General features: G+C 39.5%; 1 protein-coding gene across 1 annotated transcript in view; it reads right to left on the bottom strand.

Moving 5' to 3' along the window:
• Nucleotides 1-356: 356 nt before the first annotated feature.
• Nucleotides 357-20734, bottom strand: part of rnh1 (ribonuclease H1) — a 40214-nt gene continuing 19836 nt past the window's right edge. The window contains exons 4-6 of the mRNA XM_083142298.1: nt 11794-11885; nt 5822-5994; nt 357-513 (exon numbers count right to left, since the gene is read on the bottom strand). Of these exons, the coding sequence (XP_082998424.1) occupies nt 412-513; nt 5822-5994; nt 11794-11885 (367 nt within the window). The 3' untranslated portion in view covers nt 357-411. The remainder of the gene's footprint in view (nt 514-5821; nt 5995-11793; nt 11886-20734) is intronic.

Here is a 20734-nt window from a genome sequence, read left to right on the forward strand (position 1 = left end):
TTACAAATCCGTGACAATGACTGAAATAACACTAATAATAATAAAGTAGCATTAACAATCGGAATTTAGCATACCGTACCGAGGAAAACTGTTCAGGAATCAGGTACACATTGCCACATTTTGGTCAAATGTGAATTTGTCCAATTTTTCTTTGAGCAATTTCAGACCATTTAAGATTTCCAATAGGAACGCTGTTCAATTCAACAACTTCTTCATGATTACTTGTACAAGGCGCTTAACACAATTCAAGTTACTACATGAAATATTGCCAACAGTGTTGACAACTGACTGTGGAAAATGCTGCTGTGAGACCACAAAGTTTACTTTAAAAATAAAAATTAAAATTGTATATGTGTTAAAGTTTATTGGAGAAACACCTATCATATATACATATTTCCTCTGCCCTCAATATCACAATTCTTGTGAAGGCTTCCCATACCTCTCTGCTCCCGCCCTTGCCAGTTGGTCTGCACATTCATTGCCATATATGCCAGCATGGCCTCTAACATGTGTCTGAAATAACAAAGTGTTTGTAATGAACTGTACAATGACAAAAAGCAAATTACTCTCAACAATTTCATGCAAGGATGTAAATTTTATTAGTAATCTTTGATGTGTTTACCTTATCTTTATTAACTTGCAGTTTGAAAAAAAGTAAAAAAAGCAGCCTGGGAGGCACAGTAGATTGTAATTCAGCTGTGTTGTCGAATTAGTATAGAACTAATAATAGTAGAGAAAACGAACGGGGGAAAAAGGCCTAACCCAGAAATAATTGCAACACAAATGTTTTTTGTGACAGATTGTGCGGAATGGTATAGTGAATAACATATTATAAATACGCTATCCAAATGTTTGGGGAAAACCTGCCATCTTGAAAAATGGCGGCTAAAATTGAACTTAAAAATAAAAATAATAATATCTCGAAAACGATGAATGAACAGAAAATTTGCTAAATTATGGTTTTTGTTTGTTAGAGCTACCATAAATTAGAAAGATTGAAATTTTTTCTTTAATTTTTAGAATTAGCGTAAAAGTTGGTTTCCGACACAAGAAACAGCAAATATGTAAATATGTAAGAAACTACGTATGTAGTTTATGTCCAAAAGTCACTGAACCAAATCCATAGCTTATGATTTCCTCTAGAGATTGGTTTTTGTTTCGTGCCTTTAGTCAGGGGTTGAGGATGCAACGTTCCCGGGAGAGAAGCGGTGGTCTCACAATGGTACATCTACTTGGTCTGGGCAATGCTAGACTTCCTCAACCACAGAGATATCTAGTTGCATAAACTACCCATAATGCTAGCCTTTGCTCCAGTTGCGGCATGATATTCCATTTCCTCAGGGTTTGGGTATAGGTGCACTTACTAAGGGCTCCAGAATGTTTTACCAGAGCGATCCAGAGAAAACTCAAGAAAACACTTTAACAAATAAAGTTTATTCAACACTAATTTTAGACAAGAAAGAAGCTTAGACCTGTTACAGTAGGGTTACACATTAAAACTATGGTTATACAGTTATAGGTATGGAAATCTCCACTGTTACAACTTTTAAACCTTTCAGTCCTCGAAATACAGACTTTAATTTTTAAAGAAACTGATACATGTATACCCATAACAGTTTGAGAACAACCTCTTATATGATACTTAGTATCCCTGTTAGACGGCAATCACAAAGGTTTAAGACAAAGTCGCCGAAAAGAGAAGGCTTGAGGTAACCATGGAAATGCATTTTTTCCCAAATGTCGGAGCAACGGGGTACCACACTGGACAAGAACTATGTGAAGTGACTTTTCCCAGCATCGATATGACGGGGTATCACTTTAAACTCCCAGCATCCAAGAGCCGGGGTTTTAAAAAGGGCCATCTTATCTAAATTTCTCTCGCTAGAAAGTGGAGTGGGTCCTCTCACCCTGAATTGGAGTATATTCTCTCTTACCCGGAGGTGGAGTGTATTCTCTTGCCCATAGGCAGAGTCCAACTGAGCTGCTAGCCAAGCTCTCGCCTTTATAAAGGGTCGACGCTAGCGTATACCCTTTATAGAACTATAAAAAGTGTATTCAACCCTGAATATTAACTATATACAAAAATTAACACACACACACAACACGAGTCCTTCTGTGGCTGGTCCTCCGGCAAATAAATGAAAATGGTGGATCATCTAGGGAAACCAGCGATTTCTTACTTCCAGATATGCATTCAATCCACATTGCACTGTATTTGTGGGAAATCAAAGAGGTAAATCACAAAACATCATCACATTTGATCAACCAATCTTTCTGAAAGCACTCTGTATCGTAGCCAATGAAAACTCAGATAGTCCTCTGAAGCAGCCCATACTAAGGCTGGGTGGTTTTCATGTCAGGATGAGTTTCCTGAGATGCGTTGTTTATCTAATGGAAGATTCAGGTTGTGACGTTTTTCCTGCGCGATTTGTACTAAACAAGTATTACGTCATATATCGCGTAGGAAAGACTTCACATGTCCTCCTTCGTAGTACGCCTTGCGTCTCGTTTGCCTTGTCGGTTGTGCCAGTCGCCGCTAGGTGTCTCCACCTATCTTTGCCCAGAGCTGCATTTACGAATGTAAGCAAAATCAGTTCCGATCCGACCGACTTCCACGTAACAGTCAGGTTCTCGCAGGGAAACGAGCGAGAAAAAAGGAGGATGACGTGCGATTAGTGTGGAACGGTGTCTCGCTGGGCGAGACTTGCATTTTTTGGGATCCTAATTGCACGCACTCGTTTTGCAGTATTTCTCGATACTTCGCACAACCACCCAAAAGTGGATTCTTCTACAATGTTCGCATTTCAAGTTCAGTAGTGGAAAGATTACATTTCTTGCGAGGAATCAAATATGCGTGTTCCGTGTCTCGTTTGACATGTGCATAGACTGTTTGCCGTGTTACACTGGATACACGTTACCACTACTTCTATGGAGCGTTCCCACGAAACCAGGATTGAGAGGAAAGCTGACTTTCGCCATACCAATGTGAGGGAAAAGACGACCGGATGAGAAGGAAGTCAAATCCTATTTGACCCTCCAGTTGCAGAGTTCGATTGACCAGATGGAACAGTTTTGAGTGAACTATTAAGGTACGTACTGTGTCAAATCCTTCTTTTGCGGCATAGCAAATAAAGTGAAGTGCGTCGGTTTCATATACTTTGAATCTCCGGTTAGAATAATTGGAAGAAACAAGATATAAGCGTCGATTTATTAGAACTATGCAAAATGGAATTAACCACGTAATTGTTTGGGCATGCGCGTCGTCGCTGCTATTTGTCGTATACAAAAAGTAAAGGAGAACTTCTAATAATAATAAAATTGAGCAAGGCGTACGCTAGGGTAATTTATTATTGCGTCTCAGAGGTCGACAGAATACAATGAGAGATAATGTTTGTCTGGCACAAAATATTAAAATAATGTAATGGGAGAGAGCATCAAAGTAAAAATAAGGCGACAAATTGTTACAAGAAGAAATAATAAGAGCTTTTTTTACTATAATGTGTTGTTGAGAATTTAACTTGTTAAAGAGATTGCATATTGGATAATTCTACGGGTTGGTTGGATTTCTTATTATTCATCGTCGTAACTATAACGACCTCATGTATGAAACTACGGAGTAAATGGAGGGAGAAATAATTGTTGAATTTATTCTGGAAGTAATATTGTGTGATTTAAAAGACTGATTACTAGTTAAAAATCGTTTTGATGTATATGTTTTCATGTTGGGACGTTAATCATTCTTCGCTGGGAGATTAACGCAATAAATTTTGACTTAAGGTCGCAAATGAACTTTACTCTCTCTTTTCACCCTTTTTTGCTTTGGAACCTTGCTAGTTAACAAAGAACGAAAGATTACTAGGGGGTAAATGAAAAGATGAATGGATTGGTCTGTATTGTACGTATATTTTTGTGACGTTCCGTGTACACTCTTGTACATGAATATATGCATACCTATATTGAAAGGTTGGTACAGTGTGAAATTTTCCACGATATTCTGTGAGTATTTATTACATACTTTTGTTTTTTGGTGACTGTTTTGGGAGGGTCCCATACATTCAAACACACGTCCCCCTTTTGTCTTTTGGTTCTCAATCGAGACTGAGGCGGCAGTGATAAACACTTGCCATTAACCTCAACCCTTTAGTACTTTTGTAACTGGTTAGTTGTTATTCGTTTCTACGAACGTACAATAATTGATCCCGGACCTTTTGCACGTTTCCTTAAATAACTTTCACTGTCTTTTCTTACGTACGCAACAACCACGTTACAAGGTCTTCAACAAATCCTTGAGATCATTTACGGAGGTAATACTATTAAACCTATGATCATCAGAAAAGCGCCTCACTTCCAAGCAGTACACCTTAGACTGCATTTTGAAGACCAGCAAGACTCTGGACTCACAGTCAGTATATTTCTCTGTGGGGCTTGTGTTGTTGTCCATAATATCCCTTCATCCATATCACCATATTATCATCAGTCCTCATCTTTGCAATTAGCCAAAAGTGGCAGAAAAAGGACATAAAACAAATCAAATCAACCCGAAAAAGCCATTGCCAGAGGCACAAGGGGTCACTTCATAGCTTATGCAGCACTCTTCATGCTACTTGAAGAAGCAAAGTGCATTGCAAATGAACATATTTCTGAGATACGTTCAATAAATTGTTGGTCGGCTCAATTCAGAAGTAGACTCAAATGTAAGTTCAAGCTCCGAGGTATTGAAAAATCCTTATCTACATTTGGTTCAACTCTGAAAGATAACAGGATACTGCTGCTCTGCTAGATTTCCGTCGAATTTCATTAAAGCCGAGCATATTGGGAAGTGGGGTTTACATATTCAATCAGTTACGCAAATGTTCTTTTGCTGCATCAGGGGCAAACACCTGTGCTAGAAGTGCACGTCTGTATGTAGAGGAAATGATGAAATTTAACATGTTAGCACCAGGTATCTACGACAAATGCTGCAATGCACTCTAAGGCAAAGTGACCGGTATAGAACCGTATTTTACCGTATTATATGAATGTTCATAATAAAATGTCAATAAACCTTGGATTCAAAGTAAGTGATTACATTTTCATTTTGACATCATATCCTGTGAAGTCCCAATGCTGCCAAATAATTTTAAGTCTTATAACTTTACCAAGCAAGGTTATTGGGCAAGTAGTAATCTTTACCTAAGAGGAATGTCACAAGATAGCCTTACGATATGATCATTGTAATTTAGTGTGGTTGACAGATTTCACCACCTTTCTGAGAGAAAATTTGTAACGTAATGCTAGTTACATGGGACTACGTATGTTGGTTGACATTGACACCAGCCAGCCAGTCATGCAATTGGATTTATCTGTAAAATTCCCATTGGCTGATCTGCTTTATTTTACTTCACTTTTAGGGCACTTTTGGCTAATCGTCATAATGAGGATGGGTGATGATATTATGAAACTGATGAAGGGACACTCACGAAGAACACCCATGCATAGGCTGCAATTTGAACCCAGAAATTTCAGTGGCAAGATCGAAAGTTGACCACTCAACATGATCAGCACTGCAATATTACCTTTTGGAAATAAATGCAACATGGACATATGCCACTTTGCAAATAAAGTCTATTTTCTCAATCAGTTTTAAATGGGATTTCAACCACTTGAGAAAAACACAATGACGCCCAGATAAAGCATCTTAGCAACATAGTGAACTGAAAAATATTAAAATTGGAGTCACATTGCTTTGGAAATAATCTCTTCAATTGGATCCCAAAGACAATTATTTGAGAACTAGTAACATATCAGCATACATAGACAAAATGGCAGTAGCTGTACGTACCCACTTAACATCAACTTGTTGCTTGGCTTCCTCCAATGCTTCTAGATCTTCCTTGTTCTTTACAGGGTCTCCACTCGTAACTTTCCATCCGTTCTTCTTCCACCTATTCATCCACTTGGTAACACAATTTATTAGAAATTCTGAGTCTGTATAAATGCTCAGCTTGTCAATACCTAAAAGAAAAGAAGAAAAAAATTGCAATATGGAATGCATCTAATTCTTACAGTAAAAAGACTTTAAAATATTGCACTCTACAGTACGGTAAACCGAAAAACACTTGTCGAATTTCAGCAGTGGAAAGTAATCACAAAATGTCTGTTTACTCATGCCTCCCAATGGTGTAGTGACAACGTCATCATCTTGTAATCAAGGGGTCCTAAGGTTTGATACCTGGTGGAGGCACAGTGGTTCGGATCCCACTTTAAACTCTAGGTCCAGTCCTGATTAGCCTATAATTGTATAAAGTGGAATTAAAACAAAACTGAACCACTCATACCTGTTTACTCTATTACAACAAACAAAAACATCTCAGATTGATTACTCCCCTTCTTCAGCCTTCATGTTTAATCCCAGAATCCCATCACTGGTGGAGAGGGGTTCAAGTTAAGGGGAGCCCCTCAAATAATTGAGATCATACCACAATCATTTTGCTCTAAGTCTTTAAGTCGACTTTATGCACAAATAGGCTAATCAGACTGGAACTACAGTTTAAAGTGGTATCCGAACCACTGTGCAATGTGCCTCCAGTGGGTATTGAACCTGGGGCTTCTTGATGGCAAGGCTGTGTAACTGAAGGAAGAATAAAGGGAACAAACCACATCAACAGGATGAGGTACAAGATGTGAACTTCAAAAGCTACGGAGAAATTAAGATATTATCAGAAGACAGAAGCAAATTGAGAAATTCAATAAAATAAGAACATGTAATATAGGCAAATTAAAAGCTCCCTTCTGTAAATACGAGGGTCACTATTTATATTTTGAGCCTAACAATGAAAAAACAGGAATTTGGCATTGAAAATTGTTTTATTGTTTTTCGAAGTATTCTCCTTTATGGTCAATACACTTTTGCATTCGTTCGAACCATTTGTCAAAGCAGTTTTTCCAATCTTCTTGAGACACCTCCATAATATGGTTTTTGAACGCATCAACGGCATCTTCCGCCGACGAAAATCGTTGTCCACGCAATTTATTCTTGACATTCGGGAACAAGAATAAGTCACTGGGTGCCAAATCAGGACTGTACGGCGGATGACCCATCAATTTGATTTTTTGACTGTTCATAAAGTCGGTTGTTAGACAAGATGTGTGACAGCTGGCATTGTCTTGATGAAGAATGATCCGACGGCGTTTGTTTGTTTTCCGTATTTGACCGAAGACCTCTGGCAAACAAATTGTTGTGTACCATTCAGAGTTGACCGTTCTACGTTCCTCTAAAGGCACAGTTGCCACATGACCAGTTTTCCCAAAAAAAAACAGGCAACCATTTGTTTCGATGTGCTTCGAGTGCGAACAACTTTTGTTGGATTGGGTTCATCTTGAAACACCCATACAGTCGACTGCTGTTTACGTTCCGGCTCATATGCATATATCCATGATTCGTCACCTGTTACAATCTTATATACGTCTTTTGAAGCACCACGACTGTATATATTGAGCATTTGTTTGCACCAATTAACGCGAGCGTCTTTTTGAGTTTTTGTCAAATTGTGTGGGATCCAACGAGAACATACCTTTCTCACAGCTAAATGATCATGTAATATTTTATATATGCTGGTGGAACTAATGCCTATGGTTGCCTCAATCTCACAGTATGTCACATGACGATCTTGCAGTATTAGGTTTTGCACAGCATCAATGTTTTCTTGAACAACAACTGATTTTAAACGACCTTCGCGAATCTCTTCGGTGAGCGAATGGCGGCCACGATTAAATTCGTTATACCAGCGTTTCACAGTGGCAAAGGATGGGGCTTCATCGCCAAATGTGGAAGTAAGTTGATCGATCCACGTCGAAAATCATAAAAAATCATTGCACGAAAATGTTCACGAGTTAATTCCATTTTATTGTTGTCGCGCAATCTCCAAGGCAACATAAACAATACAAATGAAGCTATTGACAAAACATTTGAAGTCCGTTATGGTCAATAATGCCAGACGATTCCGTGCAAACGTCAAATCGCGCCTAACTTCAATCAGTGTTGCCAAGGCTCAAAATATAAATAGTGACCCTCGTACAAACACACAAGGAACAATGGAGGGAATATGGAGTGAGTAGGAAAATAATGAGGGGGAGAAGGAGTAAACTGCATTAAAAAAAGGCCTGAGCAAACCAACCTAAAGGTAGAACAATTAAGAAATAGAAGACAGGTTTGTATTGTTCCAATGCTATGTTATCATATCATGTTGCTTTGATGTCAAGATTTCTGTGCACTGTAAGGGAATGAGAAGGCACATCTGGAGTACTTCTCATTACTGAAATCCTTTTTTTTTTTTGGCCAAGTCGAGAAAATTGTCGTTGTTGATTGATTGATTTGGTTTATTTTACTTCACTTTTTTGCCATTTTGGCTAATTGCGAAGATGCAGATGAGTGATGATATGATTACGTTGAAGAAGGGACATTCACAAACCCATGCCCAGGCTGGGATTTGAACCAGGGATCCCTAATATCGTAGCACACTATGCTAACCATTCCAATACAGAGGTTGGCAATTGCCATTGTTGTAGAATCATTAAACCATACCTTACAATTTATTCTATAAGGCGGACAATTCAGATAATGGTAAAAGTCACAAGGCAATGCACGATGTAAGGTTGTTTAGTTGTTGTTGTTGGTTTTTTTTTTCAGGATCCCGGGTTCGATACCCGGTGGAGGCACATGGCACAGTGGTTCGGATCCCACTTTAAACTGTAGGTCCAGTCCCGATTAGCCTTACTGTGCATAAAGTGGACTTATAACACCAACTCAATCAATCAATCAAATCTTTTTCAGGATAGGGTGAAAGTTTCAGGAATTTCAGTCTCTTTGAATAAGTCCCTAACAACAACGATTGTCTCCTGATCTACCTGTAATGTGCTCATGGTTAATACAGCATAAGCATGTGATGGTTTTCAAAATGATGATCTGGCTATTGACACTGGGTGGTGAGGGAAGTGTGTTTAACTTTGTGGTCACCAGTCCGGCAGTGAGCCAGGCAAAAGCTGGCACATGTCAACATTCACTCCAGCTCAGCAAACAACATGAAATCTGTTCCATGACTAAATACAGTAGAACCTCAATTTTACGATTTTCAGGGGACCAAGTTGGAAAAATGTAAAATCGATGAAATATTTTAAATATTTTTCTATGTTGGATTGATATACCTAGGTAATGAGGGAAAATCTAAAATTCAAGACTGTAAAATAGGGGTTCCATTGTACGTATTTGCACTAAGAGCTTTCTATCATTGAATGCATACTGATAATCCAGGTCTAGGGAAGATTTCAGTGTGCGTTAAATGTGGACAACATAAAAGAATTTCTTCCTGCAACACTATTCTGAAGTAGGGAGTTACAGTTCAACAAGCACATATAAATTGTGATTCACTGAACTACTTGTGAATCATGTTTGCTGGACACTTCAATTCCCTGGTCACCAAAGTACCTGGAGAAAATTTCTCTTGAAGATCGATATATGGATACAGCCCAACATACTATATGTAACTACAACCTTAGTGACAATGAAGTTCGACCAGTCACAAATATAGGAGTGCGTTGTGAAAGAAGGAGAACACATGCATATGCTGAACATAATTTATTCAGCAGGCTACATGGAACAAAGGAAAACATAAATTTCCGCTGCAACGTAGCAATGTATGGTGTCCACACAAAATAAAACATTTTCGTCCATCTACACGTGACATTGAAGTTCGACCACTGTTAGAGGGGATCCTGTTTACCATTGTGTGACGCCGCCCCGTCGGCGAATAACTGTGGCAATGCGTCGGGGCATGCTGCGGACGAGTCGTTCAAGGTATTCCACATCGATGCGGTGCCATTCCTCCTGCAGGCAGGTGATAAGAGCAGCCACTGTCGTGGGTCCCCTCTGTTGCACACGTCGCTTAAGAACACGCCACACATTCTCAATGGGCGAGAGGTCGGGACTCGATGGTGGCCATGGCAGAGTTCGCACGTGATAGCGAGTCAACCATTCTCTTGTCAGCCGCGCTGTATGAGGCCTGGCATTGTCGTGTTGAAAGATGAGACGCCGCCTGTGGAACAGGTGCCTTCGCACTGTGGGAAGATGCCGCTCCAGTATACGTGTATAGGCGTGTGCATTCACAATGCCCTCACAGACGTGTAGTGGGCCAACCCCAGATGTCGTCATGCATTCCCATACCATCACTGACGCAGGTTTCTGTACCCGACGTGCATAACATTTTGCTTCATTCTGTTCCTCCTTCCGACAAATGACTGTTTTCCGTATTTTCCCGTACACAACATTGAAAATGGATTCGTCCGTCCACAAAACCCTGTTCCACTGCCGAAATGTCCATCCCCGGTACATTCGTGCCCACCGTAGTCGATTGCCTTTGTTCAACATGGAAAGGAAGGGTTTACGTTTCGCCTTGTACACTCGGTAACCGCATCCCTGTAGGTAACGGCGAATTGTTCTGGTTAACACCTCAATGTGAAAGCGTTCTCGAGTCCAGTCGTAATTCGGCCACAGAAACATGATTGTTGGTCTGGATATAGCGCCTAAAGATCCGTAGGTCACGCATGCTCAGCAGGCGTTTTCGACCGGGGGTCTTACCTGGCTCTGTAGTACCCGTATTTTGGTGGTGTTTGATGATACAGTGGATGGTTGACTTGGGTAAGTTCAGTTGGCGCCCTATTTCCCGTTCACTGAGTCCATCCCGTTGCAACTCCACCACTCTTCTCCTCACGGTGTTGTCAATAGGTTTGCCCCTGGCCATGGTGATGATGCACTGCGGTTCCTCGGTGCACAGCACGTGCTTATATACGGCAGACTCCCTTATCGTGTCCGTGACGTCATGCTTCCGTCGAATGTGCCACTATCTGGAATTTTCCGTATGGGTCTGGTGCCTGGTCGAAGTTCAATGTCACGCGTATAGTTTCCCGTTTACGTTCTTTACGTGACCTTGAGTGCAACATGCTGGGATCACGATTCTTGCCTGCTCACACGCCTCCTCTTACACACATGCGTCACTTCTGAGGGTCACCCATTCCACCGCCTATGCCTCGGTGCATTTAATCACGTATTCCTTTCTGGTCGAACTTCATTGTCACCAAGGTTGTACATCCAATCTATTACATATATATTGACAAGAAATGTACATAATGTGCATTAAAAATAAATACGAGGGTTATTTTTTAAGTAAGGTCAGTTTTGCAATAAAAACGAAGTAAGTAAATGTTTTTTTTTAAAAAAATGTATTTTCTGAATGTACATACACTTCTCTATTTGTTACATAATTTCCTTGCCAGTTTAAACATTTATCGTAACGAACTACGAACGAGTTTTTGGATACCCTCCTCGTAGAACTTTGCTGCTTGTGAGATAGCCAGTTACTCAGGTAGTTTTCACTTTTTCATCAGTGTCTAAACGCTTGCTGCCCAGGAAGGTCTTCAGATGGCGGAAGAGGTGGTAGTTGCTAGGTGCAAGGTCTGGACTGTATGCAGATGATCGAAGACATCCCAGCCAAAAGATTCAATTAGATCATCATCTGCATACAGTCCAGACCTTGCACCTAGCAACTACCACCTCTTCCGCCATCTGAAGACCTTCCTGGGCAGCAAGCGTTTAGACACTGATGAAGAAGTGAAAATGACCATGAGTAACTGAAACTGGCCAGAAAATTATGTAGAAAAATAGAGAAGTGTATGTAAATTCAGAAAATAAATGTTTTTTTGAAAAACATTTACTTACTTCGTTTTTATTGCAAATTATTGTTTTGGAATTCAAGAACTAACCTGCTGCATTAGCAAGTTCAAGTGCATATGTTGCTGCTTGGATTTCGGCAGTATTATTTGTTGCTCGTCCTCTAACTGGTTCTGATGCATTCCTGTTAAGAAAAAGATATCGTAAGTTGGAAATGTTAAAAAAAAAATTCCAAACACAATTCATAATAAACATTGTAAAATTTTGCAGTGAGATTTTTCAGGAACTCAGCTTTAAAACAAGTATGATGTCAACATAATATTTACTCACATCACAGAAAATTTGTTTGAGTTTTAAGTTCACTTTATGCACAGTAAAGCTAATAAGGACTGGACCTACAGTTTAAAGTGGGATTCAAACCACTATGTGCCTTTACCAGGTATCGAACCTGGAACCCCTTGCAGGCAATGATGTTACCACTATGCCATCGGGGAGGTCCCACTTGCATCACAGAAATATTAATCTATTAATATAAATAATTATTGCATTCTTAATGCTTCTTATTGAAATATTACTGGAGTACTCGTAAGAATCATGTACCTTACGTCCGTAGCGTACGTGAGTGCCATCGAAGAGGCCAGTGTTCGATTTCCATGTTCAGGAACTGCGACGAGCTAAAGGACATTCGCTCAATTTATTAATTTAGTTCAGTTATCCACGACTCAATAACTGAATCTCAACTTTGCCTGGTAACGCTGGTGACGAGTGCAGATCGCTGGAGATTAAAAGTTTATACTTTCAGATTTTCAAGTAGGATTTCAGATAATTTACAACTAACAATAACCCCTTTCCATAACAACAGCAATAACCCAATTTACACATGCGAAATTCCCCCCTTCTGAAAGAGAAGAATTAAACATTTAAACATTTTCATAAACACCAAATACAAATGGAAGAAAATATTTTAGCACGTAAATATGAACATCAAAAACAGTAAACTTATTTATTGTATTCAATTTAACACATATTTCCTGCGTAATAAAGCATCAACAATCTGTCCTTATTAATTAAGAGACGTAAAATAAAAACTGTCGATACGTGAACGAAAATTACCCATCAAAGTCATATAGCATGCACCTTTAATGCCATATAAGGAATTACAAAGTCCTAATTAGTTCCTATTTTGACATAGATCCAATCTGGGAACATGCTCCTCGTTTATTTGATTAGTGCTATGCGTTTCTTGCACGAAAATAAATCGTTTTACGTGTGCACAGAGCCCTTTTCAAACATGGCGTCGATGGCCATTTTGTAAATAACGCATGGTCTGTGACGTGTACTAGTACCGTTTCCCGTAAAATTCAACACACGCGAGATAGCTATCTCATAAACAACTTTGCTTAAACGTTGTAAACACGATCTTCGAGAATTTTCTTCCTATCAAAGTCACTTAAGATAATTAATTTCCTCACCTGGTGTGTCGGGAACGACGAATCCAGCACGCCCGAGTCCACTCTTACCTCTCTCTTCCCGAGAGCTCCATTCCTTTCCAACACCTATTTTTGCGATGTGCTTTCACTTCTTGCTATTATCTGCCGTTTTGTCCTAACTGCAGATGTAAAATTCCTCCCTAAAGCACGGAAACAATTCTGATTTCCTCCACTGTAGTGACATTACTCTGTTCACTCCATGTTTTTTCTTCCGGAAGTCCTTCTCCACCCCTGCACACCCCCATCGATCACTGTTAGTCATTTTTGCAGAGCACATTTGTCTTTACCAAACAACAATTTTTCATAATTTAAATACCACACGTTAACAGATATGTATATGCGTTAAGGAACCCAGAGTAATGCTCAATAAGATAAACTTTTTGCTGATAATTAACCAAAGGCATCTCGATCAAAACGCTGTATATTTTATTATTTTGCGCCATAACTGCGAATTGCCCATGCGTGCAGTGACCGACACATCAAAATGTCCTTGTGCATAAGGAAACCGCGAGAAAATCGGATCTTAAACAAAGGAATTTACAATCCAAATGCGCCCGACGGTCAGAGCCATCTAGCGATTTTTCGCGTAACTGTTAAAGCAACAAAGTTTTCATATTGCATAGGCATTCCACCTATCGTGAATTCTCTGCACTTGATGAGTTCATCGTCTTAGAACTTGAGTTGGGCTACTATACCCGAGCAAAACACACACGAAACTCAAGTTTCCAAAATACATTATGACAGTTCGTCATAAATGGCGCCCAACATAGGGATGAACCCTCACACAATACTTTTGTTACAATACTAAAGTTAGACTTTCATCAAATAAACATTCATATTATACATATTCACTAATATACATATTTGATATATACAGACATATTACTATATTGTTTACAATATGATACATCCCGGATCACCAACTCTGGTGACTCCATCATTCTCCAGAAAGAAGGAACCCCGCATGTGTTTTGGCGTCTTGCAGAACATAGTGGCTTGTATATTTTTGGTTGGAGCAGGAAACAAATGAATGCCTAGGCCCACCGCAACATTATACTTACTTGACTATTAGCCCGCCGCAAGCATAACCTAACTTGACCTCTACCGCATCATACCTGCCCCCACCCGCAAACTCAACAACACCCCCATGGAACTACCTAAACAACTCTTAATTCGCTTCTGGATTCATTCTATCTGAGCTAATCACTATTTAAAGGCGTAGTATGAGCCTTGTGTGCTACTACCCTAATGCGCTGCAGTTGGTATTTTCTTTGACCTGACCACAACAACGATGCAAATAGTGGTGTTCCAAATATTTATGAGATGAATACCCTTGAGCAATCTATCATAGAAAATGTCTTATCTTATTTTGGAGCAATCAGGAAGATTTCAGGCTCATCTCGCATGCTAGTACGCCGCAGAAATTTCACCTACTTGGTCAACTCGCCCGCCGCAGGCTCAATCTCACTTTACCCATACGAGAAATTTTAACCTTGCTCTTCCCCTACCCCCTCTTTATTTACACTGTCCTTAACTAAAACGTCTGATTTACAGCTAAACCCCATCGTCTGTAACATTTCATCCACACCTTCCAAATTCAAATCTAGTAATCTTTTCACCCACATTTTTACCTTGTCATCTGAACAATTCCAAACTTTACAATTTTCTATCGACTGGTGATCCATTTTTTCTCCTGTCACACAGTCTATTAATGACAGCGTAGAATCCTTTAACATGTTAAATTTACTAATACGCAATATCTATATTCAAAATAGATCCCATAAAACTCAAAATTTGGTGTGTCGGATAGCTAGAAATATGTTTTTCTTACAAACACAATTCGATGTTTGGACAAACTCAGTAACCTTAAATGCGACTGTGCAAGGAGAATTCACCAAAGCCAGAAGCTACATCAAACAGCTGACGTCAACAGCCCCGTAATTACATGGCGCGCAATCACTGCCACCAAATGTACCACTAACATTTTTGTAATTAATACTGGAACGGCACCAGGATACTCGCCTTGAGTAAACCAAAGATACGTTTTATATGACTTATAATTTTATGCTGCCATGCAAGATTAATTGAAATTAATTTGTTCCCTCTTGAATACTGGTTACCATCGGGTGGCATATCTCAGATACCCCCTACCATCACCATGTCATGTATACCGAGAAATCAAACCTATTGAATGTCGTTACTTAAACTCTCCAAAATACAGACTCCAGACGAACTTGTGTCAGGACTAAGCCTATACTAATGGCAAATGTCCCCTCGACACCCTATCGTTCTCACATTTTCTATGTGTGGAGACGTATTTTCCCAAGGACGAACAAATACAACATCCAGTGTCCCTGATGTTCCCTTGTGTTTCTTTAGAACGCCAATCAACACGATTCTACCCGAGAAATTCGCACAAAAGTTTACAATGAAACTTGCATGCACATGTGACAACAAATTCAAAATGATACTGCCCACTTAAAAGCTGTTGGCTCCAAAATGATAGTGAGGCTGCTTGACTTGTTAAATACTCCCATTTCAAATTTCCCGCACCAGACTGTCCATCAGATATCTTTTCTGAGCTATAAACTTGACACTAGCCCCAACTGAACTGACGTTTGAAAATAAACAAAAAAAAAATAGTATTCAAATGATAATTATATTCAAAAATTTATTTTAAACTTTCCAAAGATCCATACGTTATTAAATCCTTCAAATTAAATATAATATTATCTTTAATATTTACATTTTGTACAAAGCGAAGTTGTTTTCACTGATCAAAGAGTGATGATCGCTCCGATGATCTCATCAGGCTTCATCTTTGAGCAATCATATTCAACCATATGCATCCCATGCCATTTTCTTCTGACATGAGTGCGATGCCAGATCATTCTAACCCTGTACCAAAGAGACAAAGCCAAGAGAAGACAAATACTCAAAATTTCCCCCAAAACTTTTGTATTGGTACTTTTCCGAGGAGACCTTTTTATTCTTCTCTTCCTAATATGGCTTGGATGGAGAGATACTCTTCCTCCAGCAACAGTTCGACTGACTACCAAAGTTTTCCTGGGAAGTGAGTCAGTAGGTGACTTCATTTTAACTCTGATGCGCCTCCCATATCTGACTGAATAACCAGTGCCTAATTTCATGAAAGAAACGACACATGCCATACTGGCAATTCTTTTGGGCATAAGAACACGCATAGGACCACACCTAATGCAACTTCTGGTTTCGATTACTGAATTCCTCACAACAGTCTGCAATGGATAACCAACTACTGGTATGACTACGTTGTGTACTGAATGATTTTGAACTATGGACACTTCAGGTAAGTCAATACTATTTTCCCCAACTGACACTACAGACAGGGTAGATTTGTTCTGAGATGATACTGCATTTGAGTGTAGGCAATGAGAAACCACCTTACTTTCCGAACACCCTGTATCAGCTTGCACCGTGTAGACACGCTTACACAACGAAGATGAACCCGAAGAACCACTTTGTTTAGAACCAACACCCAATAAAGAAAATTGCAAGCTCGGTTTTGGGAAAGATGCATCTTTTGTGCAAAAGCCGACAGGGAAAGACTCGTCTCTGTTACCCGACACCCCAAAAGACCACTCCTCGCTTATCAAATATTTTCCTTTATTACCCTTGTGGTGTTCTTGCTCTAACGTTCTGTTTCGGTTCATTTCGCTGGTACTCTGTGCATAACTTTCTGACCAGGAAGTCAGAGTGCCTGTGCAGTGGTCATGTTCGACCGAATGTGAAGTACACATGCAATTGGTGACCGCAGAAGAAGTTACCATACCATTCATCAGTTCAACTTTACTCCCTGACAAATCAAACTCCTTCGTCAAAGACTCATGCCTTTTTTCTACCAACTCAGCCCTGTATTGTGATACTGAAAACGTGAGATCGTGCAGACCCTCACTTGTTTTAATAACATCTTGCTGCAGCTCTAATATGCATTTACTGGTGCCCTCTAGATCAGACTGCAGTTTCCCCACCACCTTACTTGTATGAGCTGCAAGTTCTATTTTGAGCAACTGATTGCTTTCATTGAGTTCTGATTTGAGTGACTCAGTGCATTCCTTGTACCTTTCCTGACTTTGTTTAATAAAGGCGAACAAGGAATCTAATGTGACCGGTTCCTGCTCTATTGCCATTATTAATATTAGCTTTAACAACAGCAATTAACCAACTAAAGATTAACCTACTTGAAACCCAACAAAAATTCAATAACGCAGCCCCTCTGCACTTGAGTCCTCGTAATCTTGCGACGAGCTAAAGGACATTCGCTCAATTTATTAATTTAGTTCAGTTATCCACGACTCAATAACTGAATCTCAACTTTGCCTGGTAACGCTGGTGACGAGTGCAGATCGCTGGAGATTAAAAGTTTATACTTTCAGATTTTCAAGTAGGATTTCAGATAATTTACAACTAACAATAACCCCTTTCCATAACAACAGCAATAACCCAATTTACACATGCGAAATTCCCCCCTTCTGAAAGAGAAGAATTAAACATTTAAACATTTTCATAAACACCAAATACAAATGGAAGAAAATATTTTAGCACGTAAATATGAACATCAAAAACAGTAAACTTATTTATTGTATTCAATTTAACACATATTTCCTGCGTAATAAAGCATCAACAATCTGTCCTTATTAATTAAGAGACGTAAAATAAAAACTGTCGATACGTGAACGAAAATTACCCATCAAAGTCATATAGCATGCACCTTTAATGCCATATAAGGAATTACAAAGTCCTAATTAGTTCCTATTTTGACATAGATCCAATCTGGGAACATGCTCCTCGTTTATTTGATTAGTGCTATGCGTTTCTTGCACGAAAATAAATCGTTTTACGTGTGCACAGAGCCCTTTTCAAACATGGCGTCGATGGCCATTTTGTAAATAACGCATGGTCTGTGACGTGTACTAGTACCGTTTCCCGTAAAATTCAACACACGCGAGATAGCTATCTCATAAACAACTTTGCTTAAACGTTGTAAACACGATCTTCGAGAATTTTCTTCCTATCAAAGTCACTTAAGATAATTAATTTCCTCACCTGGTGTGTCGGGAACGACGAATCCAGCACGCCCGAGTCCACTCTTACCTCTCTCTTCCCGAGAGCTCCATTCCTTTCCAACACCTATTTTTGCGATGTGCTTTCACTTCTTGCTATTATCTGCCGTTTTGTCCTAACTGCAGATGTAAAATTCCTCCCTAAAGCACGGAAACAATTCTGATTTCCTCCACTGTAGTGACATTACTCTGTTCACTCCATGTTTTTTCTTCCGGAAGTCCTTCTCCACCCCTGCACACCCCCATCGATCACTGTTAGTCATTTTTGCAGAGCACATTTGGGCGTTACCCCCACACCCCCTATACGCCTTCATGGCGTAGTGCTATGCACAGGGGAGCACTTTACCTTTTTTTTTTACATTTGTCTTTACCAAACAACAATTTTTCATAATTTAAATACCACACGTTAACAGATATGTATATGCGTTAAGGAACCCAGAGTAATGCTCAATAAGATAAACTTTTTGCTGATAATTAACCAAAGGCATCTCGATCAAAACGCTGTATATTTTATTATTTTGCGCCATAACTGCGAATTGCCCATGCGTGCAGTGACCGACACATCAAAATGTCCTTGTGCATAAGGAAACCGCGAGAAAATCGGATCTTAAACAAAGGAATTTACAATCCAAATGCGCCCGACGGTCAGAGCCATCTAGCGATTTTTCGCGTAACTGTTAAAGCAACAAAGTTTTCATATTGCATAGGCATTCCACCTATCGTGAATTCTCTGCACTTGATGAGTTCATCGTCTTAGAACTTGAGTTGGGCTACTATACCCGAGCAAAACACACACGAAACTCAAGTTTCCAAAATACATTATGACAGTTCGTCATAGAACCTTTATGACACTCAAGTAATTTTCTACTTTACTCTACCAGGTATCTGTTTAACTAGGAAAAACATATTTTATGGTAGGATAAGGGAATGAGGAAACAGTATGAAAATGTGACAATGTAGTATTTGAAAATATTCTGTCGGGCTATTGACCAGGTGAGAGTCCGAGAAAATCTATTCACCATCCGTCACCAGGAAGCTTCAAGACTTACTTCAATGCAGTTTTTGTACTTTTGTTATATAGTGTTATTTTTCTGCCACTTTTGGCCAATCATGACAATAAGAATGAGTAATGATTGGATGTAATCATTGATTGGATACTCATAAAGAACTTGCATGCCCAGGATGGGAATTGAACTTCGGAACTATGTTGGCAAGATTGAAAGCTGATAATGCAGTAAGCTCACTAATAATTGCTTACAAAGCATTAATCTCATAAACCAAAGAGGAATTAAAAAGTTTGGAATATTGTTATATTAGACAATAGCTGATACACACGGCTTTGGAATGCAACAACACATGATATCTGCCTGGTGGGCATTCTCGTCTTTTCACCGACATATGCCACCATGTCTATTACCTATTGCCAAACATATGAGTGCTGATGAACGAAGAGTGAGACTATTTTTTTTTGCACAGCATCCTGTATCGTGACATTTTTGTAATGTGCATATTGGACAAGAGTGCAGTTTCATACATAATACCCAGATCCTTTGTTGGGCAGCAATGCTTTTTGTTCTAGGCACTGTGTGCATTTTGCATAACACACAATGGAGGTGAGGAACATCAAGTGGACAAATGTTGTGAGGTGCTACGTATCTTTGGTGATGCTTTTTCTGGAATTAGTTATCAGCAGTGGTGAGTCGTGGGTGCACCACGACGACCCAGAAGGGAAATAAGCCAGCACAGTGTGATTGCCAAGGTCTCCAACACTGAAAAAGGCGAAGTTGTTCCATCTGCAGGTAAGGTGATGGTGATCACTTTCTTTGACAATAAAAGAATACTGTACCAGCATGCAGGTCCTCCACACACTACAGTTACAGGAGAATACTACACTTCAGTGTTGGTGCACTGAGGAGGCACATTGTAAAGAAACGACCACAACTTCATCGCAATGGATGGAGACTTCATCATGACAATGCACGACCTCATGTGACAAATCACGTTATGGCATACGTATTCGGCACTATTCAACATCATCTGTGTACCCCATCCACCTTATATCCCAGCGTAGGCCCCTGGGACTTATTTTCTGTTCCCTGCACTCAAGTAAAAGCTATGGGACCATCGTTTTGTGGACTCTGAACCAGTGCTGAAGAAATGTGAGGCGATTCTCGAGGATCTCACAAAGAATGACTTACACCACGTGTTTGCAGATTGGCAGAAGCGTTGTCATAAGTACAGTCAAGTCGAGTGAGGACTACTTTGAAAAAGATCATGTAACCCTTCCACCAGAGTAATAAACATCTGTACAAAAAATCCAAACTTATTGTGCTAATACAACAATATTCCAAACTTTTCGTGAGGAGTGTATAAAATCACATTACTGAATTGAGCAGTACAAAAACATGTTATATGTGGAACTTTACATAAGGTGATAGATA

This window comes from Lepisma saccharinum, chromosome 20, assembly GCF_977018435.1.
Source record: "Lepisma saccharinum chromosome 20, izLepSacc3.1, whole genome shotgun sequence".
Taxonomy (NCBI): domain Eukaryota; kingdom Metazoa; phylum Arthropoda; class Insecta; order Zygentoma; family Lepismatidae; genus Lepisma; species Lepisma saccharinum.